We start from the raw sequence: 24,346 nt of genomic DNA on the forward strand, positions 1-24,346 counted from the left end.
CTACTGTTTTGGGCAATATTGGGCTTTATTATCCACTTTTATATTACTTTTGGGACTAACCTATTAACCGGAGGCCCAGCCTAGATTTGTTGTTTTATGCCTATTTCAGTGTTTCGAAGAAAAGGAATATCAGACGGACTCGAAACGGAACGAAATCAACTGGAGAAGTTATTTTCGGAAGGAAAGCAACACAGGAAACTTGGAGTGCATGTCAGAAGATACAGGAGCTGCCCACGAGGGTGGGGGGCGCGCCACCCCCTGCCTCGTGGGGCCCCCATGACTCCCCCGACGTACTTCCGGCTCCTATATATTCCCATATACCCTAAAACTTCCAGAGGAGAACATAGATCGGGAGTTTTGCCGCCGCAAGCCTCTATAGCCACCAAAAGTCAATTGGGACCCTGTTCCGGCACCCTGCCGGAGGGGGGAACCCTCACCGGTGGCCTTCTTCATCATCCCGGCGCTCTCCATGACGACGAGGGAGTAGTTCACCCTCGGGGATGAGGGTATGTACCAGTAGCTATGTGTTTGATCTCTCTCTCTCTCGTGTTCTTGATTTGGCACGATCTTGATGTATCACGAGCTTTGCTATTATAGTTGGATCCTATGTTTCTTCTCCCCCTCTTCTCTCTTGTAATGAATTGAGTTTCCCCTTTGAAATAATCTTATCGGATTGAGTCTTTAAATATTTGAGAACACTTGATGTATGTCTTGCCGTGCGTATCTGTGGTGACAATGGGATATCACGTGCCACTTGATGTATGTTTTGGTGATCAACTTGCTGGTTCCGCCCATGAACTAATGCATAGGGGTTGGCACACGTTTTCGTCGTGATTCTCCGGTAGGAACTTTGGGCACTCTTTGAGGTTCTATGTGTTGGTTGAATAGATGAATTGAGATTGTGTGATGCATATCGTATAATCATGCCCACGGATACTTGAGGTGACAATGGAGTATCTAGGTGACATTGGGGTTTTGGTTGATTTGTATCTTAAGGTGTTATTCTAGTACGAACTCTAGGGCTGTTTGTGACACTTATAGGAATAGCCCAATAGATTGATTGGAAAGAATAACTTTGAGGTGGTTTCGTACCCTACCATAATCTCTTCGTTTGTTCTCCGCTATTAGTGACTTTGGATTGACTCTTTGTTGCATGTTGAGGGATAGTTATATGATCCAACTATGTTATTATTGTTGAGAGAACTTGCACTAGTGAAAGTATGAACCCTAGGCCTTGTTTTCTAGCATTGCAATACCGTTTATGCTCACTTTTACCGTTCGTTACCTTGCTGTTTTTATAGTTTCAGATTACAAAAACCTATATCTACCATCCATATTGCACTTGTATCACCATCTCTTCGCCAAACTAGTGCACCTATACAATTTACCATTGTATTGGGTGTGTTGGGGACACAAGAGACTCTTTGTTATTTGGTTGCAGGGTTGTTTGAGAGAAACCATCTTCATCCTACGCCTCCCATGGATTGATAAACCTTAGGTCATCCACTTGAGGGAAATTTGCTACTGTCCTACAAACCTCTACACTTGGAGGCCCAACAACGTCTACAAGAAGAAGGTTGTGTAGTAGACATCACCGCACTATGCATACCTCAAGCTCAAGATGCCAGGACCTCAGGGGGTCATCACAGTCAATGGAAACACAGAGCGCTCTCTCCGAATGGAGGAGCACACTGGGGCCCTCGCAGCAGAAGTACAAAGCAGCCTCTCAAGGCAATTCTCCAGTCCGGCGACCAAACGCCCGAACGCCTTCAAGCGCGCCCGGAGTAATCTGCAACAAGACCTCCTGGCACGTTCCGAGCTCGCATAGCAATGCGGCCCCTACGCCAGCCCCAGCCAAACGGCGACATACATGCCACGCGTACATAATTACGCATTGAAAATACCATGGGCACAGAGGGAGGGGCACGACTACGGCACGCCCCAAAACGCGGCTCAACCGCACTAGGGGCTTCCCACTTTGTTATTCTTTCTCTCTTTCAGGACTTTACTCTCTGGAAGCCCTGTCCGGCAGTATAATTGCTGAACACATGATACAAGGACCAGGGGGGCCGAAAGCTACGTCGCATCATGGAACTCCCAGGTGGTCTCTATAACGAGCGAAATACCTGCTTTAAATACCATTCAGCAGCTTACCCTTGGAGGAGACATGTCAAATAGTCCCATTTTTTTCTTATCGCACTGCTTGTATCGTCCTGCTTTAATGCACCCTTTTTTGAATAAACAATGCATAGCACTAGTCTATTTTCGCATTCTCTATTCTGTCCCTTTTTATGTATATATGTTCATTCATGACATTTAGCACCCGTACACTTTGGTACGGCCAATACGCCAGGGGCTTAAGTACCCCATAATACGGCGTGAGAAGTCCGAACACTTTCACAAGTGCGGCACCCCGAACTTATAGCATTATATGCATCAGCTACGAATCATGTCTTGGGTCAATAGTTGGGTTTTCCCGGCTCCCATGTTTTGGTACCTTACGTTCCGCTATATCGGCTAAGGTGGCACTGGGAGAACTACTGCGATTGTGCCCCGGTTCAGCTAGGCTAAGCACCTCAGTAAAGAAATCTAAAACTGACTGTCATGATAAGGCGAGAGTTGGTCGCTATTCGAGAGGTCTCGAGTCCCTAAAGACTTATGCCGCTTAGAGCGAGGAGTCGGCCTTGTCCGACCTAGGCGTGTATAGCGCCCCGAATTCGGCCTTCCGAATACCAGGGGCTTCGCCAAAAATTTAAAATTATAGAATTCTCTGGCTAAGTGAGAGTGATAAAGCATTATAGTCCGATTGCCTTGTTCGTTGTGCTAAGCACCTCCCTCGAAGGACCCAAGAATGGGAAAAAGAGTGCTCAGGTTTATCCCGAACACCCCAGCACTCGTGGCATGGGGGCAGAAGCCGATGACTCGCCATCTCTCAGATTTCATAAACGGCCGCACAGAAGGTAATATTTTAAATTCAAACAAGTGTTGCATAGCGCATATGAACCAAGTTTTCAGCGTATAGGATCACACATGCGAGTTCACTCAAAAATTACATCTTTGGAACATTCATCTGCCAAAAGGCGGGCACCCTTCAAGACGCCCTCATAGTACATTTCAGGGTGGCAATGCTCCTTGCCCTGCGGTGGCCCATCCTTCACCAGCTTCTCAGCGTCCATCTTGCCCAAGTGTACTTTAACACGGGCAAGCGCCCTGCGGGCGCCCTCGATGCAGACGGAGCGCTTGATGACCTCAAGCCAAGGACAGGCATCCACAAGCCGCTTCACCAGCCCAAAGTAGCTCCCTAGCATGGCCTCTCCAGGCCACAGCCGGACTATCAGACCCTTCATGACCTGTTCGGCCGCCTTATGGAGCTCGACCAATTGCTTCAGCTGGTCGCTTAAGGGCACCGGATGTTCCGCCTCAGTATACTGAGACTAGAACACCTTCTCTGTCGAGCTCCCCTCCTTGGCTCGGTAGTGCTTTGCGGCATCCGACACACTGTGGGGCAAATCTATGAATGCTCCTGGAGAGCTCCGAACTCGGGTAAGTAACAAGTAATTCACTTTCACGTGCTTGCTTTGCATAATGAATGCCTTACCCACCGCTATCTTCTTCATTTCCTCAATTTCCTAGAGGGCCTTTTGGGCTTCGGCCTTGGCATGCTTGGCGCTCTCGAGGGCCGAGGCAAGCTCGGACTCTCGCGTCTTCGAGTCAAGCTCCAAACTCTCGTGTTTTTTCACAAGAGCCTGGAGCTCTTGCTGCACCTCCGCAACCCGCGCCTCTTGTTTCCCCTGCTCAGTGCGGTCCGTGGCCGCTTTGTTTTCGGCCTCGGACAACGCTTGCTTCAGGGTCGCCACCTCGGTCGTGGCCCCTGGTATATCCACAATGATCCTGTCATTTTTTGCAACTACATCTTTTTTATATATATACACAAGGTATTACTTACCTTTGTTCTCCTTGAGCTGCTTCTTGGCAAGGCCGAGCTCTTTCTTGGACCGCTCGAGGTTCTGCTTCAGTGCGGCGACCTCCGCAGTCAGTGCGGCAGAGGTCAGCAGCGAAGCCTGCATACGCATATAGACATACTTGTATTAGACTCCTGCAGATATTATTTGATCCTCTATTCGGATTTTCTTAGCGAACACCAAATAGAGCATCAGGGGCTACTGTCTATGCGGTAATATTTTCCTATATTTTTAATACTTACCTCAAAGCCTATTAGAAGGCTAGCACAGGCTTTAGTCAGTCTGCTCTTGGCAGACTGAACCTTCTTGATCACCGCACTCATAATAGTGCGGTGCTCCTCGTCGATGGAAGCGCCTCCAAGCACTTCCAGCAAATTGTCCGGTGCCTCCGGATGGACGGAGGTCACCGGCATGGGCGGCTTGCCCCTCTTGGAAGGGGGTCGCCTGACGGAGTCCGGAACCACTGGAGGTTCCGGCGCGATGTTCGGCGGAGGGCCGGACTTGGAGCCCTTGGGAGCCTTGCTCCCCTTGCGCCTGGAGTCCGGGATGTCGCCTTGAGGCGCCCCCAGGACTACCTCCCCTCGGTTTGGACCCCCTTGAGACAATACCTCGGCATTGTCCGTAGGGCGAGGAGAGGAGGCGGTCAGAAGAGAAAAGCTATTCACATCCGACGAATCTAAGGAGCCGCTCGACGATACGTCGTCGCGGTCTCGGGGTGGACTGCATGATTATATTCGGCGTCAGAGAAGCTGTGCAATAAAGGAACGCTATGAGTTACTCTGGCATCCGAACACTTACGACTTCGCCAGGGGCTTGGCCCTGGGTGGCCACTCGTATTCGCTGTCGGCGGCGGTGGTAGAATGGTCCGGAAGGAGAGTCCTTCCCCTCTTGGACCCTCCGGCCTCCCCGATTGGGGAGGCCTTTCTTTTCTTTTCTCCCCCAGCTGGAGGGGAAGAAGCTTCTTTTTCCTCCTCCCCATCTTCATGGGCGGAGTGCATCTCGGAGTCATCGGACGATGAGTCCAATACCACCGGGCGTCGGGAACTCTTTCGGGTTCCAGTGGCCTTCTTCTTGGCCTTCTTCTCCGGCACCACGTAAGGCGCCGGAACCAGCATCTCCGCTAAGCGAGCATCTGCTGGGTCTTCGGGCAGAGGAGTCGGACAGTCAATCTGTTCGGCCATCTCCAGCCATTCCTATCAAAGGTATGGGAGCTTAGATCCCGCATATGGTTATACTGGGGAAAATGAATACCATGTAACTGATAAAAGAGCTTACCGCGCTGGCTTGACGCTGCGCGCTGAGTCCGCGATCCTCGGTGAGGGGTGGGGGAACCTCGGCCCTCTTGAACAGCACCTTCCAGACGTCCTTGTGCGTCGTGTCGAAGAGCTCCTTCAGAGTTTGGTGCTGGGCCGGGTCGAACTCCCACAGATTGAACACCCGTTGTTGACACGGGAGGATCCGACGGATGAGCATGACCTGGACTATGTTAACAAGCTTGAGCTTCCTGTTTATCATATTTTGGATACAGGTCTGGAGTCCGGTCAGCTCTACCCGATTACCCCAGGGCAGGCCCTTCTCTTTCCAGGAGGTGAGCCGCGTGGGGATCCCGGATCGGAATTCAGGGGTTGCCGCCCATTTGGTGTCGCGTGGCTCAGTGATGTAGAACCACCCCGATTGCCACTCCTTTATGGTCTCCACATAGGAGCCCTCAAGCCATGTGATGTTGGGCATCTTGCCCACCATGGCGCCTCCGCACTCCGCCTGCTGGCCACTCACCACCTTCGGTTTGACATTAAAAGTCTTCAGCCATAAGCCGAAGTGGGGCTTGATGCGGAGGAAAGCCTCACACACGACGATAAATGCCGAGATATTAAGGATGAAATTCGGGGCCAGATTGTGAAAATCCAGGCCGTAATAGAACATGAGCCCACGAACGAATGGGTGAGGGGGAAATCCCAGTCCGTGGAGGAAGTGGGTAAGGAATACAACCCTCTCATGGGGCCTTGGGGTGGGTATGATCTGCCCCGCATCAGGGAGCCCGTGTGCAATATCCTCGGACAGGTATCCGGCTCCCCTCAACTTTTTGACATCTCCCTCTGTGACAGAGGAGACCATCCACTTGCCTCCTGCTCCGGACATTGTTAGAGAAGGTTGAGGATGAGAATGTGGACTTGGGCGCTGGAGCTCGAGTGCACGAGAATGGATGAGCAAGGAGGAAGAAGGCGTGGGTAGAAAAAGGTGAATCCTTATCCCTTTATATGGGCGGACAAAACTATGCGCCCCCACCAGCCTGGTAAAACTCGCTTATCCCCCAAGCGCCGTAATCAATGGCGCGGTTGGGTTACCCATGTTCGTATTGATGAGAATCCCGTGATAAGGGGACACAATGTCTGCTTCGATAAGACGTGCCAAGGAAACCGTCTCGTGAAACGCGCTGAGGTGGGGTGTAAAAAACGATTCGGAAAAAGGCTTGGCTGTGGTGTGATGTGATGTCGCACTACGGAATACGTCAGCAGATTAGATTTGTGAAAATATTATTCTCTCTACGGTGGTATGTGGAACTTGTTTTGTAGAGCCGGACACGATCCTCGTGTTCAAAATCTTCTATGAAGTATTGGAGGAGGAACCCTCCTTGCAATGCCGAAGACAATCTGCGCGCCAGACTCATCGTCATTGAAGCCTGGTTCAGGGGCTACTGAGGGAGTCCTGGATTAGGGGGTATCCGGACAGCCGGACTATAACCTTTGGCCGGACTGTTGGACTATGAAGATACAAGATTAAAGACTTCGTCTCGTGTCCGGATGGGACTCTCCTTTGCGTGGAACGCAAGCTTGGCGATATGGATATGTAGATCTCCTTCCTTGTAACCGACTCTGTGTAACCCTAGCCCCCTACGGTGTCTATATAAACCGGAGGGTTTAGTCCGTAGGAACAACAACAATCATACCATAGGCTAGCTTCTAGGGTTTAGCCTCTCTGATCTCGTGGTAGATCAACTCTTGTAATACCCATATCATCAATATTAATCAAGAAGGAGTAGGGTTTTACCTCCATCGAGAGGGCCCGAACCTGGGTAAAAACATCGTGTCCCTTGTCTCCTGTTACCATCCGCCTAGGGACCCCCTACCCGAGATCCGCCGGTTTTGACACCGACACTCTAGCCTCAAATTTAGACAAACGAACACCTTTCTTGAGAATGAAACACTTACACCCGAACACCCGAAAGTACTTTAGGTTGGGCTTGTTACAGGTGAGTATCTCATATGGAGTCTTGTTCAAGCCTTTGCGGAGATAGAGCTGGTTTGAAGCATGACACGCGGTGTTGATGGCTTCGGCCCAAAAGTTGTAGGGAGACTTGAACTCCGCCATCATGGTCCTTGCCGCATCCATCAACGTCCGGTTCTTCCTCTCCGCAACACCATTTTGTTGAGGGGTGTAAGGTGCAGAGTATTGATGCTTGATCCCCTCATCACTAAGAAACTCATCCAAGGTGTAGTTCTTGAACTCGGTGTCGTTGTCACTTCTTATTGTCAAGATCTTTGCATTGTGTTGACGTTGGGCTTCATTTGCAAAGTCAATGACGGTTTGTTGCGTCTCGCTCTTCCTCTTGAAGAAATACACCCAAGTGTATCTTGAATAATCATCCACAATCACCAAGCAATACTTCCTCCCCCCAAGACTATCAAAGGATGGAGGCCCAAAGAGGTCCAAATGAAGGAGCTCCAAAGGCCTCTTCCAGTAAATGATAGTCGTGGGAGGGTGAGCCTTCTCATGTAGCTCACCTTCGATACAAGCACTGCAAGCACGATCTTTAGCAAAACTAACATTCGTTAGTCCACGGACATGGTCCCTGAGGGAGTCCTGGATTAGGGGGTATCCGGACAGTCGGACTATAACCTTTGGCCGGACTATTGGACTATGAAGATACAAGATTGAAGACTTCGTCTCGTGTTCGGATGGGACTCTCCTTGGCGTGGAAGGAAAGCTTGGCGATATGGATATGTAGATCTCCTTCCTTGTAACCGACTCTGTGTAACCCTAGCCCCCTCCGGTGTCTATATAAACCGGAGGATTTAGTCCGTAGGACCAACAACAACAATCATACCATAGGCTAGCTTCTAGGGTTTAGCCTCTCTGATCTCGTGGTAGATCAACTCTTGTAATACCTATATCATCAATATCAGTCAAGCAGGAGTAGGGTTTTACCTCCATCGAGAGGGCCCAAACCTGGGTAAAAACATCGTGTCCCTTGTCTCCTATTACCATCCGCCTAGACGCACAGTTCGAGACCCCCTACCCGAGATCCACCGGTTTTGACACTGACATTGGTGCTTTCATTGAGAGTTCCTCTGTGTCGTCATCATTAGGCTTGATGGCTCCTTCGATCATCATTAGCGATGCAGCCCAGGGTGAGACTTTTCTCCCCGGTCAGATTTTTGTATTCGGCGGCTTTGCACTACGGGCCAATTCGTTTGGCCATTTGGAGCAGATTGAAAGTTACGCCCCTGGCCATCAGGTCGGGTTTGGAAGCTTAAGCTACACGGCCGACATCCGCGGGGACTTGATCTTCAACGAATTCGAGCCCCTATCGAGTGCGCCGCATGGTCTCGATGAGCATGATTTAGCTCTGCCGTCGGACAGTATTCAGGAGATCGCACCAACCACCTCTCTGACCTTCAACTTGGAGCCAATTGCGCCATCTGTGGACGGGTGGCTAGACCCCGCACCGGAGGCCGCAGTCTCTGCGGCGATCGAGCCGAATACCGATCTCACCCTTCATGAGAGCCGTGAATCCAAGATGCCGGATTCTTCTCCGGCCACGGACTCCGAACTGCCAGCGCCCGTGCTAATCTAATCCGATTGGGCACCGATCATGGAGTTCACCTTCGCAGATATCTTTTTACACTCGACCCTTGGCGACATACTAAACTCACTAAGGTCTCTCTCCTTGTCAGGAGAGTCCTTGCCGGACTACGTCCGGCAGGATTGGGATGTGGATGACGAAGAAATTCGCCGCCCACCCACCACCCACTTAGTAACCACTGTCGATGATATGACCGACATGCTCGACTTCGACTCCGAAGACATCGACGGTATAGACGACGATGCAGGATACGAACAGGAACCACTTCCCACAGGGCACTGGATAGCCACCTCATCCCATGATGTATACATGGTGGACACACCCAAAGAAAACGACGACGAGGACGCAGCAAAGGATCGTTCCCTCGAAAAGCAGTCAAAGCGGCGGCGTAAGCGCCGCTCAAAACCTCGCCTCGACAGATACAACAGGCATACAGACCCAACAATGGAGCAAGGTGAGCCAGCGGACGATGCACACGGCATTGAACAATCGTCCGACGGTGGCAACACGGAGAATCGAACCGAACAACCCGTCTCCGGCGAAGATAACAGTCCGGAAGACATCACGCCGGATATGCTCCGGGAGTAGAAGAACCTCCATAAAAGGCTCGTCACCACTGCGCGGAGCCTGAAAAAGCAGAAGCAGAAGCTCAAGACTGCGGAAGATGCACTCAGACTCAGATGGGGTAAAGTACTCAACACCGCAGACAAGTATGGTGGCAGCCGCCACACAAAGAGCTACCCGAAGTGAAAGCTACTACCTGAATTCGATGAGGAGGCCTTAGAGCCCCCGCAATCAAAAAACAAAACAGCCATCCGGTCGGATAGACCACCCCACGGCCAACATAGAGCGGCAAGCAATGTCGCACACAAGCCAGTATGCGGTCCACGCGAAAACTCGCACCAAAAGGATGGCGCAACTAGATCCATCTACGGGCCAAGAAAGTGCGCTCAAACACGCAATACAATACTACAAAATTCCGAACACCACGGCACACCCAAGTATAGGGGTGCCGCACACCCCCTATGTTTCACCGATGAGGTGCTGGACCATGAATTTCCAGAGGGATTCAAACCCGTAAACATAGAGGCATACGACGGAACGACAGACCCTGGGGTCTGGATTGAGGACTATATCCTCCATATCCACATGGCTAGAGGAGACGATCTCCACGCCACAAAGTACATACCCCTCAAGCTCAATGGGCCAGCCCGGCATTAGCTTAAAGGCCTTCCCGAAAACACCATTGGAAGTTGGGAAGAGCTCGAGAACGCTTTTCGGGCAAATTTTCAAGGGACTTATGTCCGACCACCGGATGCAGACGATTTAAGTCATATAACTCAACAGCCCGGAGAGTCAGCCCGAAAACTTTGGAACAGGTTTCTTACTAAAAAGAATCAAATAGTAGACTGTCCGGACGTTGAAGCCCTAGCATCTTTCAAACACAGCGTTCGAGACGAATGGCTCGCCAGACACCTCGGCCAAGAAAAGCCGAGAACAATGGTTGCATTAACAAGCCTCATGACCCGCTTTTGCGTGGGCGAGGACAGCTAGTTAGCCCGATGTAGCACCAGCGACCCAAGTACATCCGAAGTCAGGGACGAAAACGAGAAGCCACGACGCAGCACAAACAAGTGCCGGAATAAAGAAGACAGCCCGAAGAGCACGGCAGTAAACGCCAGATTCAAAAGCTCTCGGCGGGGTCAGCAAAAGCTGCCCCTCAAAGGCAACAGGGACGAACTGTCCAGCCTAAACAAGATTCTGGACAAGATATGTCAAATCCACAGCACCCCTGATAAACCTGCAAATCATGCCCATAGAGAATTATGTTGGGTCTTCAAGCAATCCGGTAAACTCAACACCGAACACAAGGGGCTGGATACACCAAGCGAAGACGATGACGAACCCCGCAAACAAAGCACTGGGGAACGGAAGAAATTCCCACTAGAAGTCAAAACGGTAAACGTGTTACACATGACAAAGGGGAGAAACAAACGGCACCCATAGAGATATGTGCCCCAGGGCCTATCACAACGGAGTTCCGCCACTGGTCGTCCAAATCGATCACCTTCGACCATCGGGATTACTCTGCAAGTATCCGGCACGCAGGATGGGCTGCCTTGGTGTTAGACCCGATAATTGACGGATACCACTTTACACAAGTCCTGATGGACGGCGGCGGTAGTTTAAACCTGATATATCAGGACACAGTCCGCAAAATGGGGATGGACCCAACAAAAATTAGCCATAGCAATACTTCCCTTAAAGGAGTAACGCCAGGCCCAGAAGCCCATTGCACGGGCTCCCTCCTACTAGAGGTTATATTCGGCTTCCCTGATAACTTCCGTAGCGAAAAGCTAACCTTCCACATCGCTTCGTTTAAAAGTGGTTATCAAGCACTACTGGGACGCGAAGCTTTCGCTCGCTTTAACGCAATACCGCATTATGCGTCTCTCATGCTTAAGATGCCCGGTCCACATGGCATCATTTCAGTAAAGGGAAATATTGAGCGCTCCTTGCGCGCGGAAGACTGTGCGGCTGCCTTGGCAGCCACACACTAAACGGCCTCACCAACCAGAGCATCTAACAGGTCGTTAAGACCACGGACACGGCTAGACGAGTCCGGCATAACAATATAATTGATAAAGGTTTGATGACTATACAAGGGGCTCCGCGCATGTAAACAAGCGACAATAAGGCTCAATTTTACCCATCTTGAATTATACTTTGTTTATTTAGTATAACACACATTTTGCACGACTACTTTTTCAACTAAGTTCCTCTCTTCTACAGATGACCATCGTGCTACACCCATCCAGGATATGGCACAATGGAGACACAGGCGCAGACGTGCAGCAGGGACCCGTTCCAAGGATTCTTTTTAGATTAAGACCCTGCTTAAACCTTTTTTACTGTCTTTTGTTGATACACATCCCCCGGATTCTCAGCACAACTGAGAAGGAGGCTGGCGTCTTGGCATGTGGCCATGTCAGAATATTGCACGTACCTGGACACTAGGGGCTTATTACAAAGGGCACTGTTCAGCCCGTTTAAAATCATAAAGACCGAATACCTTAGGGAGTGTTCGGCGTCGCGAGTTTGGCCTTATATGCATCAGCTCCGAATCATGTCTTTGGTCAAATGTTGGGTTTTCCCGGCTCCTGTGTTTTGCTGTCTTATGTTCCGCTCTATCGGCTAAGGCGGCACCAGGAGAACTACTGCGATTGTGCCCCGGTTCAGCCAGGCGAGCACCTCAGTAGAGAAAGCCGAAAACTGAATGTCATGATATAGCATGAGACTGGTCAACCACTCGATGACCTAGCGGAATCTTCGGGATTCCTCCGCCTTAACGAAGGGTCGCTTCCCGGCTAGGCATGTACGCGCCCCGAATTCGGATGAGCGCGGATCCACCAGGGGCTATATAGTAGCACCACTGTCAAACTCCTATGGCTAAGTGAAAGTGATAAAGCATTATAGTCTGATTGCCTAGTTTGCTGCACTGTCACCTCCTTAATGGACCAAGACATTGGATCAAGTGTGAATATGCGTCTTCTGCGAACACCCTGCATTATATGCGTGGGGGCTGAAGCTGACGACTGCCATCTTTCAGGTTATATACATATATACATAAACGGCCGCACAGGAGGTACTATAATTCTTGCAGGCACAAGTATAAAATAGCCTTTACATTTCAGCAAAACATTGTTTTCAATGGGAATACATGTCATTAGAACATAATATTCTTCGAGCACTGCGGCTCTATTGAACGAGCGCCCTCAAGAACTTCTTGAAAGTAGTGCTCGGCAGGTACTCGGCTTTCGTCCGAATCTTGGGCTGCAATGACGGTGGCCTCCATCTCCACCCAGTATGTCTTCACACGGGCAAGGGCCATCCGCACACCCTCTACGCATGCCGACCTCTTCATCGCATTGATATGTGGCACTGCACCAAGGAACTGCTGCACCAAGCTAAAATAACTGTTCGGCTTTGGTCTTTCCGGCCACAGATGATCCACGACATACCTCATGGCAAGTCCGGATAGCCTATTCAGCTCGGCCCATTCGGCCAGCCGATCTGTCAATGGAAGCGAACGCTCTAGATCATTAAATTGTGACCAGAACAGCTTTTCCACCTCGCGATCTTTTTTATCTCGGAAGTGTTCGGCCGCATCGGCCGCACTCGCTGCTAAATCCAGATATTCGTTCGCAGAACTCCACAGCCGGTCCAAAGGAGCATATTTAGGATCTCCGAACTTCCTCCGCAGCATAAAAGACTTCCCAGCCGCGATATCTCCGGCTTGACGCAGCTCCTCCTTCATCGCTCTCATTGCAGAGCGAGTATCCTTGGCTGCCATCGTGGCCTTCTCCAGGTCTGTCCTCTTCGCTTGATCTTCCTTTTCAAGAAGCTTGCAACGGTCAGCGGTGTTCTTCAATTCCACAGCCATCTTGGCCATTTCCTCCTTGCTTTGGTAGTGAGCGGCCTGTTCGGCTTTCAGCTCCTCGATTGCCTTTAGGGCAGCCGCATCACTTTTTCTGGCTTGTTCCTTGGCTCGGGCAAGTTCTGCCCGCAGCTTCTCCACGGCCGCAGCTCCATCTGCATTAAACACACATGTTATAGATACTGGCATCGTGCTCCTCTTACCATGTGTCTCCGAAGAAATCACATACCTTGTGCCTCGTCAAGCCGCTTGTTGACAAGCACGATGTCGGCATCTGCCATGTCAAGTTGCCGCTTTAACTCGGCAAATTCAATAGTCTGGATGGCCACCGGACACTTCGCCACCTGCACATGAAGGCGGCAAAATCATACCTGGGACTATGATCCTCTGCGTGTTGTCGTCTACGATAGTACTCAGAGTCTCAGGGGCTACTACCTATACAGGGCGCATCTTAAAAATATGCGGTACTGTCAAAAAGGTGCATCACTTCACGTACCTCAAAACCCGTCAGTAGACTCATGACAGCTTCATGCAACCCACTTTCCGCGGATGAAATCCTTTCAATTACCGTACCCATTAACGTGTGGTGCTCCCCTGAGATAACTGCTCGCTCCAGCAGATTCCTTAGTACGTCTGACCGTACACCAGGTGGTGCCGGACTCTTTTGATTACTTTCCTTAAAAACCAGATACTAAGGGCTTCTGGTGGCCATATGACTACCTTCTGGCCTTGCCGGATCAGGAGAAACCCTCCGCGACGACACTTCGGGGTCGCCCGCCCATGAGGCGGTATGGCAGGGGGAGGCGTTCCGCTCTCCATCATCTCCGGTAGAAGACCCCCCGAAGACGAGCTCTGCTGGGAAGGGCTAAGATCCGAACTGCAAAGATAAAGGCTTCGGTTATTTACCTCAGAGGTAGAGCAAGGTTCTCTCTCATTATTTAGTACCCTTTTACTTACAGCTCGGTAGAGGGCTGATCCCCTTGAGGGCATAGTGCGGCGAGGGTATCCCCCGGTGCAGGACCCTCTGGCGAAGATTTCTTCCCCCGTTTTGAGACCATTGTCTCCGGGTCCTCAGAGGCGGTCCTCTTCTTTCCCTGGGGAGAGGAAGTTTTGATTCCTCCCTTCTAGCTAACCTCCTCCTCAGAGGCAGTAGCTTCCTTGTTTCCCCCTTTATCTTCTCCCGAAGGCACTGGATAAGGCACGATCTCCAGCATCCTGGTTAACACAGGGTCTGGCGAGGTCTCAGGGAGGGGGGCCGGACACCTGATCAACTTTGCCTTCGCTATCCACTCCTGGTTAAAGAGCGGCTTTTTTAAAGGGCGATATTGCGATAAATGAGCAGATGGAGTGTTCGGATGCGGGGCTACTTACTTGGGTATCTGGACGATTGTAGCTCAGACCTGCATCCTTAGTGGAATCCGGACACATGGCTTGTGGTCCGAAGAACAATTTTTACATCTCCACGGGCGTCATGCCAAGGAAATGTTGAAGAGTCGCGGTCCCTCCGGGTTAAACTCCCACAGGCGGAGGGGGCGACGTTTGCAGGGCAGGACTCGACGAAGTAACATAACTTGCGTCACCACGACTAGACTGACATCTCTCTCTAGGAGATCTTGGATGCGGCTCTGCAATACTGGCACATCCTTTACTGGCCCCCAGCCTAGCCCCTTGTTGACCCATGACGTTAGTCATGGCGGCGGACCCGAGCGAAAGACAGGTGGAGCCACCCACTTGGTACCCCTGGGAGCCGTGATATAAAACCACTCTTTTTGCCATAGGCTGCGCTCCTCCTGGAAAGAGCCCTCGGGCCATGGGGCGTCAGCATTTTTGCTTATTATAGTGCCTCCGCACTCTGCGTGCTGCCCCTCGATCATCTTCGGCTCCACTTTGAAGGTCTTCAGCCACAGTCCGAAGTGAGGGGTAATGCGGAGGAAAGCTTCGCACACGACGATGAACAATGAGATGTGGAGGATAGACTCCAGAGCTAAGTCGTGGAAGTCCAGCCCATAATAGAACATGAGCCCCCTCACGAAGGGATCCGGCGTGAAGCCTAGCCCTCGGAGGAAGTGAGATACGAACACGACGCTCTCACCAGGCTTAGGAGTGGGAATAACCTGCCCTTGAGCAGGCAGCCTATGCGGGATTTCGCCGGTCAAGTACCTGGCCTCCCTTAGCTTTATTATGTCTTCCTCCATGACAGAGGAAGGCATCCATTGACCTTGAAGGTTGGATCCGGACATAATCGAAGGTCCGAAGCGCTTGAATCTGAAGCTTCGGGTGTTGGAACTCGAGGCGGGAGGTGGATTCGATTGAGATCGAAAGAAAAGAGTAAGGCCATGGTCTCTTTATAAAGAGGTTGAATACCAAGAGCCCTCCTTGTGACCGTTTGGGACTTACCTTTGATCGAGGGGACATACCAACGGGCACGATTGGGTTACCCGCGTCCGCGTTGATGAGAATCCCGTAAATAAAGGGGACACGATCTCTGCTTCGACAAGACGTGGCAAGGAAACTGCCTCGCGAAACGCGCTGAGGTGGGGTGTAAAAAACGATTCGACTAAAGGCTTGGCTGTGGTGTGATGTCACGCTATGGAATGCGTCAGCAGATTAGACTTGTGAAAATATTATTCTCTCTACGGTGGTATGTGGAACTTGTTTTGCAGAGCCGGACACGATCCTCGTGTTCAAAATCTTCTATGAAGTATTCGGAGGAGGAACCCGCCTTGCAATGCCGAAGACAATCTGCGCGTCGGACTCATCGTCATTGAAGCCTCGTTCAGGGGCTACTGAGGGAGTCCTGGATTAGGGGGTATCCGGACAGCCGGACTATAACCTTTGGCCGGACTGTTGAACTATGAAGATACAAGATTGAAGACTTCGTCTCATGTCCGGATGGGACTCTCCTTGGCGTGGAAGGCAAACTTGGCGATATGGATATGTAGATCTCCTTCCTTGTAACTGACTTTGTGTAACCCTAGCCCCCTCCGGTGTCTATTTAAACCAGAGGGTTTAGTCCATAGGACCAACAACAACAATCATACCATAGGCTAGCTTCTAGGGTTTAGCCTCTCTAATCTCGTGGTAGATCAACTCTTGTAATACCTATATCATCAATATCAATCAAGCAGGAGTAGGGTTTTACCTCCATCGAGAGGGCCCGAACCTGGGTAAAAACATCGTGTCCCTTGTCTCCTGTTACCATCCGCCTAGACGCACAGTTCGGGACCCCCTACCCGAGATCCGCCGGTTTTGACACCGACAGTCCCCCTTGAGAAGACTTTGCAAAGATCTCATATTGACATGGGCTAGGCGGTGATGCCAAAGCCATCCTACGTCAACTTTAGCCATTAGGCATGTCGCGGTCTTAGTGGGTCGCTCCGAAAATTTAATCACATATAGACCGTTCTCGACATGCCCAACAAAGGCTACTTTCAGAGTCTTGCTCCACAAGAGGGCCACGGTATCGATATAAAAGAAAGTGGCAAAGCCCATGATTGCAAGTTGACAAACGGAAAGTAAATTGTATGCAAGGGACTCAATGAGCATGACTTTCTCGATCGTGAGATCATTAGAAATGGCAACCTTGCCGAGTCCCAATACCTTAGAAGATGAGGCATCACCCCACTCGACATTGGTGGGCATAGATGGAGTCTTGAGTACGTCCACCACCAAGTCCTTGCTTCCGGTCATGTGATTTGTAGCTCCACTATTGAGCAACCATGATCCCCCACCGGAAGCAAACACCTACAAGAGATCAATGATTGGTTTTAGGTACCCATTTTGTAATGGGTCCTTTGAAGTTAGTGACAAGGGTCTTAGGAACCCAAATAGACCATTCAATGTACTCATAAGGAGAACCAACAAATTTGGCATAAACATGCCCATCACTAGCACGGCACAACACATAGGAAGGGTTAAAGTCGCCGGCTTTGTTGGGAAGAATGGTATTTCCCTTCTTGACACTATCACCCTTCGCATTGTTCTTCTTATCCTTGGAAGCACCCTCTCCCTCTTTCACAAAGGTTTGCTTGAGAGGAGGAGGTCATTTGGTCTTGTCATTCTTCTTCTTGCTCTTGGGCTTGGGTGCGAACCCAGTCCCCTCCTTGGCCACAACTTCCTTTTGATTGCTCAAAAGGTCGTTGAGGTTCTTCTCACCTTGTATGCACGACACAAGGCCTTTCTCAAGTTGCTCCTTCAACTTAGCATTTTCCTCAATAAGATGCACATGCTCACAACATGGGTTAGTAGCATTTGCATTATCAATTAAAACCATATGAGGAAAAGTGGCTTTCTCCTTAGTTAGCTTCACTTGGAGTTGATCATGAGACTCCTTGAGGCTATCATGAATACCTTTCAAGGCCTTGTGAGCCTTGTCAAGTATATCAAACTCCTCCTTGAGTCAAGATCAACCCCAAGTTTGGCCTTCTCGGAATTTAGCACACGAGAAACAACAAGAGCATGATCAAGGTCTTTCTTTAACTTAGCATGATCATCGTTGTGTGACTCCTCAAGAGCCAAACGAAGACCACGCTCTTCCTCAAGAGCATTGGAAAGATCCGAGATCTCATCGGCATAGTCACGACTATGCCCCTCCATCCTAGAGATGGTATCTTCGTGAGCCTCGGTCAAGTCATTGGCTTCACCAAGTTGTTCCAAGAGAGCAACAGAGTGCTTCTTGGATTTACCCTTGAGTTTACTCATAAAGGTCTCAAACTCATTCTCCTCCACATTTGTTCCCTCATGTTCATCAATGCTATCCGTCAAAGAAGGATGATCAATGAAGGTAGTTTTGATGTTGGGGGTTACCTTGTTGGTGGCTTTAGCCATGAGGCACTTGGCAGCGATGCTCTCGTTAGGAGAACCGAAGAGAGACACCCGTGGATTCGTCGCAATGGCAACAGAGGCCATGGGAACCGACCCACCATCTTCATCATCATCCTAATTGTACTCTTCTTATACCACCAACGCCTTGTGATGAGTCTTCTTGGTGAAGTTGCTCTTGTTGGGGAAGGACTTGGCCTTGTCCTTTCGGATGAGCTTGCCACCATTGTCTTCCCTCTTCTCATAAGGGCACTCCGCAACAAAGTGACTCACATTGCCACAATTATAGCAAGTTCTCACACGTTGCTTGACCTTAGCGCCACTTGAGTTGCTCTTGTTGAAGTTGGGTCTTGAGTTCTTCTTGTTCCAAAATTGCCTAGAAGCAAGGGCCATGTGTTCATGATAGTCATACTTTGTGTCTTCAGGGTTGCTCTCCTCATCTTCCTCTTCTTCAACACAAACCTTGGCCTTCAATGCAAGGTTGGGCTTCTTTGCTCTTTGTGAGCGAAGTACCGCATTGTCGGCGGTCTTGTCCAATATGCTCATTGCCGCCAACTCATCCAACACCTCACTTGAGGTCAAGGTGTGGAAGTCCGGCCTTTGAGAATGATGGAGGACATGGCCTTGTGGTAAGGCATCATTGCCTTGAGGAATTTTTGCTTGATCCAATTGTCATCCGTGTCCTTGCTCCCATGATCTCGGAGTGAAACCACAAGTTTGGTTACTCTCCGATAAAGCTCATGAGGTTCTTCATCCTCTTTCATTGCAAACTCGCCGGCTTCATCTTGCACCACTTCATAGTTGGAGCATTGAATGCTTGCGCTTCCTCGATAGAGGGACACAACTTGGAGCCATGCATCTTTGGCCATGGCGTAGGGCCAGAGGTGAGGAAGATCTTTTGGTGGAATTGCATCTTGGATGATGAAGAGAGCACTCTCATTGAATTGATTATCCGCGGCTTCTCTAGGAGTGAAGTTGCTTCGGTCGTGTGGATAAAACCCTTCCTCAATGATTCTCCAAAGATTAGTATTCACATGATTTAAATGACGCTTAAAACGATATACCCAAGAATCAAAGTCCTCCCTTTTATCAATCTTGGGGGGAGGACCGGCATGATTCAAGTGAGTAGAAGGAATCGGTCCACCATAAACGGGTGGAGGTTCCACATGGGCAAAGATGCCGATGCCATTCTTACCACTAGAATAAGGAGCTTTCTCACTAGTAGCTTCCCCCTTGTCGGGGTTAGCATCCGTCACCTTGTTAGCAGCATCACCCACTTTCAACGGTGCGGTGGAAAGTTTAATCCCTTCTATGAATTTATTAAACATGCTTTCAACCTCGGTCGTCATGGAGGTCTTCAATGTGTCCAAAGCCACATTGAATTCCTCACGAGAGATCGAGGTTTCCCCATCGGCCGTAGATGAGATTGGATTCACACCGGAGTGCTCCTCCGCTGCGTCTACAGTGTCAACCATACTCTTCGGAAGGCAAAGTCCTTAATAAAGAGACGAAGCTCTAATACCAATTGAAAGGATCGATATGGTTGACTAGAGGGGGGTGAATAGGCAACTAACAATTTTTAGCTTTTCTTTATCAAATTAAACTTTGCATCAAAGTAAGTTGTCTAGATATGCAACTAGGTGGACAACCTATATGATGCAACAACCATAACCCCACAAGCAAGCAAAGGATATAACACAAATAAGCTTGCACAAGTAAAGGGATGAGATAACCAAAAGTGGAGCCGGTGGAGACGAGGATGTGTTACCGAAGTTCCTTCCTTTTGAGGGGAAGTACGTCTCTGTTAGAGCGGTGTGGAGGCACAATGCTCCCCAAGAAGCCACTAGGGCCACCATATTCTCCTCACGCCCTCACACAATGCGAGATGCCGTGATTCCACTATTGGTGCCCTTGGAGGTGGCAACTGAACCTTTACAAACAAGGTTGGGGCAATCTCCACAACTTAATTGGAGGCTCCCAACGACACCACGAAGCTTCACCACAATGGACTATGGCTCCACGGTGACCTCAACCGTCTAGGGTGCTCAAACACCCAAGAGTAACAAGATCCGCTAGGGATTCGTTGGGGGAATCAAATTTCTCTTGGTGGAAGTGTAGATCGAGGCCTTCTCAACCAATCCCGAGCAAATCAACAAGTTTGATTGGCTAGGGAGAGAGATCGGGCGAAAATGGAGCTTGGAGCAACAATGGAGCTTTTGGGGGAAGAGGTAGGTCAACTTTGGGGAAGAAGACCCCCTTATATAGTGGGGGGAACAATCCAACCGTTACCCCCCAAAGCAGCCCCGCAGAGGGCGGTACTACCGCAGGAGGCAGCGGTACTACCGCTGGCCTCAGCGGTACTACTGCTCCCCCTGGCGGTACTGCCGCGCAGTCTGGAAGGCAGGGGAGAAAGGGACCCGAGCAATACTGTCGCGGTGGTAGGGCGGTACTACCGCTCATGAGCGGTGCTGCCGCTGCAAAGTACCACACAATCCGACACAAGAATCGACCCCCTCGAATCGACGTGGTAGGGGCCTGGTACCGCAGCAGTACTACGGCTGAGGACCCACCGGCGGTACTACCGTTGCGGAGCGGTACTGCCGCCTGTGACCCCTAAGCGGTACTACCGCTGGGTACCGCGGTACTACCACTGGGACCAGACAAAGCCCAAAGAAGGAGGGAAGAGCTCTCCATTGAAGTGGAAAGGCTCAGAGGGTGTGAAAAGGATGTGTACGTGTTGATTCCACCCTAGCCTTACCAAAGCGGACCCCCTCTTGATAGTACGGTGCCCTCTACAAAACTAGTCCACCGAAAAAGAAACGAAAGAGCTACACCGTCTAGAATGACACTCCGAGGGAAAGAAATCGTCTCGTGCCAAAGATGGATCTCTGAAATGCTCAAGGCACACGATTAGTCCGCAAACATGTTGTCATCAATCATCAAAACCACATCGAGAGAGATATGCCTCAACAACAGGTCTTTGTCTAACTTGGCACTATTATATGTGGTTGCATCTTGTGTATGATGTCTATCTTGTATTGCTTCTAACTTTGTTGAATTGCATCTGCTTACTTTACACATAATGCCTGTGAATATGACACGTGTCCCTGTTTCTAGAACATACGTGTACATGATGAGTGTTGGATTTCAGGTTCCGGCAGACCCTTGACGTTCAAAAACTGGGGTGCGCATGGAGATCTCTCCCCTACCGATCTACGTCTGATCTCCTCGTGCGATCTAAGCTAGAAATGATGAACAACACAAAGGACACGAGATTTATACTGGTTCGGGCCACCGTTGTGGTGTAATACCCTACTCCAGTGTGGGTGTGGTGGATTGCCTCAGGGGCTGAAGATGAACAGTACAGAGGAAGAACAGCCTCGCGAGGGGTGTTCCTGAACTGGTGCGATGAACTGCTTGGGTGAGTTCAATCGCCTCTCTCTTTCTCTCCCTGGTAGGGCTCTGTCTGATCTGGTCAGATTTTGGTCAGGTCGCCTCTACTCTGTGGTGGCTAGCCCTATTATAGAGGCCCTGGGCCTCTCCCCAAATATTGAGCGGGAAGGGCGCCAACAATTGGCCATTTTGAAGGGGAACATCTAGTACAAGTTATCCTGACCAAAGGTGGTCTTCGGCTACCAAAAGCACTGGTGGTGACGCCGTCTTGGGCTCCACGGTGACCTCCATCCTGCCGCTCGGCTGGTCTTGGTCTCGTTGCACCGGAATGGTAACCTTTACCTGATGCCTTGGCCTGTGCTTGCCCCCTTTGCACCGAAAGGGAAACAAGGACACTGCACAGGCCGGCGCCCGCCTGGCGCCCGCCTGGTCTCGATCGTCATGGCTTGCGTCATGGGCTCCTCGCGAGGTACCCCTGCCTTGATCTCTCCACCTCCTCGCGAGCCTGCCTGATGAGGCTGCCTCTGAGGAAGCTTCCTATCGTCCGCCCCGCGAGGCTTGGCCCCTCGCGAGGGTCTTGAGCCTAAGTTGATGAAGATTGGCCGCGCTGGGCCCCTCTTGAGCCACGCCGCAGGCCGCAGGCAGGCAAGTCTGGGGACCCCCGTTCCCAGAACACCGACAGTAGCCCCCGGGCCCAAGGCGCGCCCGGGCTTGGCTTAGCAGAGAAGCGAAGGGGCAAGCGCGAAGCGCCGCGGGCCCCAATAGCCTGCGGCCTTGGGCGCCGCGTGGCGATTGATTGGACGTGGGCGTCTGCGCTTCCCACGACGCCTCGGCAACTATCCATCTGACAAAAGAGGTGCCCGGGCCAGACTTACTTGCTTTGTTTTCGTCCGTCTCGCCCCAGATCCCCTTTCTCGCTCTTCTCCTTCCTGCTCCCGAAATCCTCCAGATCTGTCTCAATCCTTCTCCTCTGGTACGCCATGGCGCCTCGCAAGTCTTCGACCGAGGCCTGGTACTCGCCGGCTCTGGATTCCCCGAACCTGTCGGAGAAGAATCTCGCCCTCACGCGCCTAATGACGGTGGCGCAGGGCCGCTAGGGGGCGACCGTGCTCAAGGCCGGCTCCGACCAGCCTGAGGGAAAGGGGAGCACCTTCTACCCACTCTTCGTGAGCGCCATCATCGCCGGTCTGTTGCCTCCTTTCTCTGAGTTCTTCTTTGCTGTTCTCCGCCAATACAACTTGCAGGCTCTGCATCTCCATCCCAACTCTGTTCTTCTCCTGGCGATTTTTGCTTACTATTGCGAGGCTCACGTTGGGGTAGAGCCCTCAGTGGCCTTGCTGCGCCACTATTTCTCCCTCCGGGTTTCTGGCGCCCATGTCTCCGCGTGCGCGAGCTTCATCGCGTACTCCAACTCCAATTCTATCTCGAAGCCTGGGAAGAGGATTGAAGGCTTCCGGAGCAAGTGGATCATGGCGGACGTCGGGCGCATCCACCCCCGACTGGTGTTGCCCACGGGGCAACCCAAGGCTGTTAACGCATGGTCCCGCGCGGAGCTCGTCGGCCCCGTGCGAAGGCGGTGCTGAAGAGGATGAACACGGACCTAGGGCCAAGCAACTTGGGGGCGGCGAAGTTGACCGGGGCCACGCTCCTGAGGGAGTTCTTGGAGCACCGGGTGGCTCCACTCCAGGAGCACTCGCTCCCACTGTGGAGGCTTGGAGAAGCGGACGCCGCCCTGCGCCTGAGCTCCGAGGCCCTGACTGGCAAGAATCTGGTCGCGGCCCTCCAATCCTTGGTTGGGGGAGACGTGGCGAGCCCGGCGGGCGCCCCCGTCCCCCTGTTCCTTCGCGACGACTGGGAGCAGGTGGTGAACGCCATGCCCACCTTCAATGGTGAGGGACTGGTGCCCATGGAGGCTCTCGAGGATCTGGCGACGCTGGCGATGGTGCACGTGTCCTTCGGCAGCTCCAGCGGGAGTAAGGGGGAAGAAGAGGCGGAGGAGGAAGAGTCCGACTCTGAAGCGACTGGCGAGGAGTCGAGGGAGTCCTTCCCTCAGCGCAGGACCCAGGCCCTCCGCTCCATGCCGGACGACGATGAGGCCGGCGCCGGGCGAGGAGGGGAGGATTCTCCCTTGATCACAAAGAGGGGAAGGTCGAGCCTGGTTCCCCCAGGGTCTGCTCTGGTCCCTGAGCGGTCCGGGGCCAGCTCTGGCCCTCCTGACGTGCCTTCTGCTTCCAGGCCTCCCAAGGCCGAACCCAGCTGCAGGCTTTCGGGCTTCAAGTTCGGCCGGAGGTTTCTTGAGTCCACGAACGACGACCAGTAAGTGCTTGATTCGTGCTTTGCTTGGTTTCTGCCGCCGAGGCTTGATGTCCGTATTCTTTTGCTAGGACGGCGCTCGCTGCGAAGAAGTTGAGAGGGGCTTCTGGGCCCTGCTTGGGGCAAGTCCACCTATCGGGGCGGCACCTTCATCTGTTGGGGAAGAGGACGGCGAGGCTTGCGCCTCCCCTGCCTGATCATCTTCGCGAGGCCAACTGGGACACCTTGGTGAGAAGTCAGCCCCCGTGGCCCCGCTGACCCTGGAGTCGACTGCGCTTGGCGCTGCGGCTGGGGCAGCCAAGGCCCAGGGGGTTCCTCCTTTCCAAGTCGTGATCACGCTGCCGTCCTCTCCGCCCGCTCCACTGGTTCCTGTTTCTTCTGCTCCCTCTGCCGCCGTCCTGGACCAAGCCGCCAACGAACTGAGCCAGCTGCGGGAGGATCTTCTGAGCGCGGACCCTCGCCTAGTGGTCGGGTGCCTGGAGCAAGTTTCTGGCTGGGCTCGGTCTGCCGCCTCCATCTGAGCAGCGCTAAGCCAGGCCGTGTCGGCCTCCGATG

At 51.7% G+C, this 24,346-nt stretch overlaps 1 protein-coding gene across 1 annotated transcript in view; it reads right to left on the bottom strand.

Annotated features, from left to right (window-relative positions):
- LOC125506740 overlaps positions 1-22,460 on the bottom strand; it is a 33,831-nt gene extending 11,371 nt beyond the window's left edge. The window contains exon 1 of the mRNA XM_048671470.1: positions 22,354-22,460. Coding sequence (XP_048527427.1) covers positions 22,354-22,460 — 107 coding nt within the window. The remainder of the gene's footprint in view (positions 1-22,353) is intronic.
- Positions 22,461-24,346: the final 1,886 nt, after the last annotated feature.

Source organism: Triticum urartu, chromosome 5 (genome assembly GCF_003073215.2).
Source record: "Triticum urartu cultivar G1812 chromosome 5, Tu2.1, whole genome shotgun sequence".
In the NCBI taxonomy this organism is placed as follows: domain Eukaryota; kingdom Viridiplantae; phylum Streptophyta; class Magnoliopsida; order Poales; family Poaceae; genus Triticum; species Triticum urartu.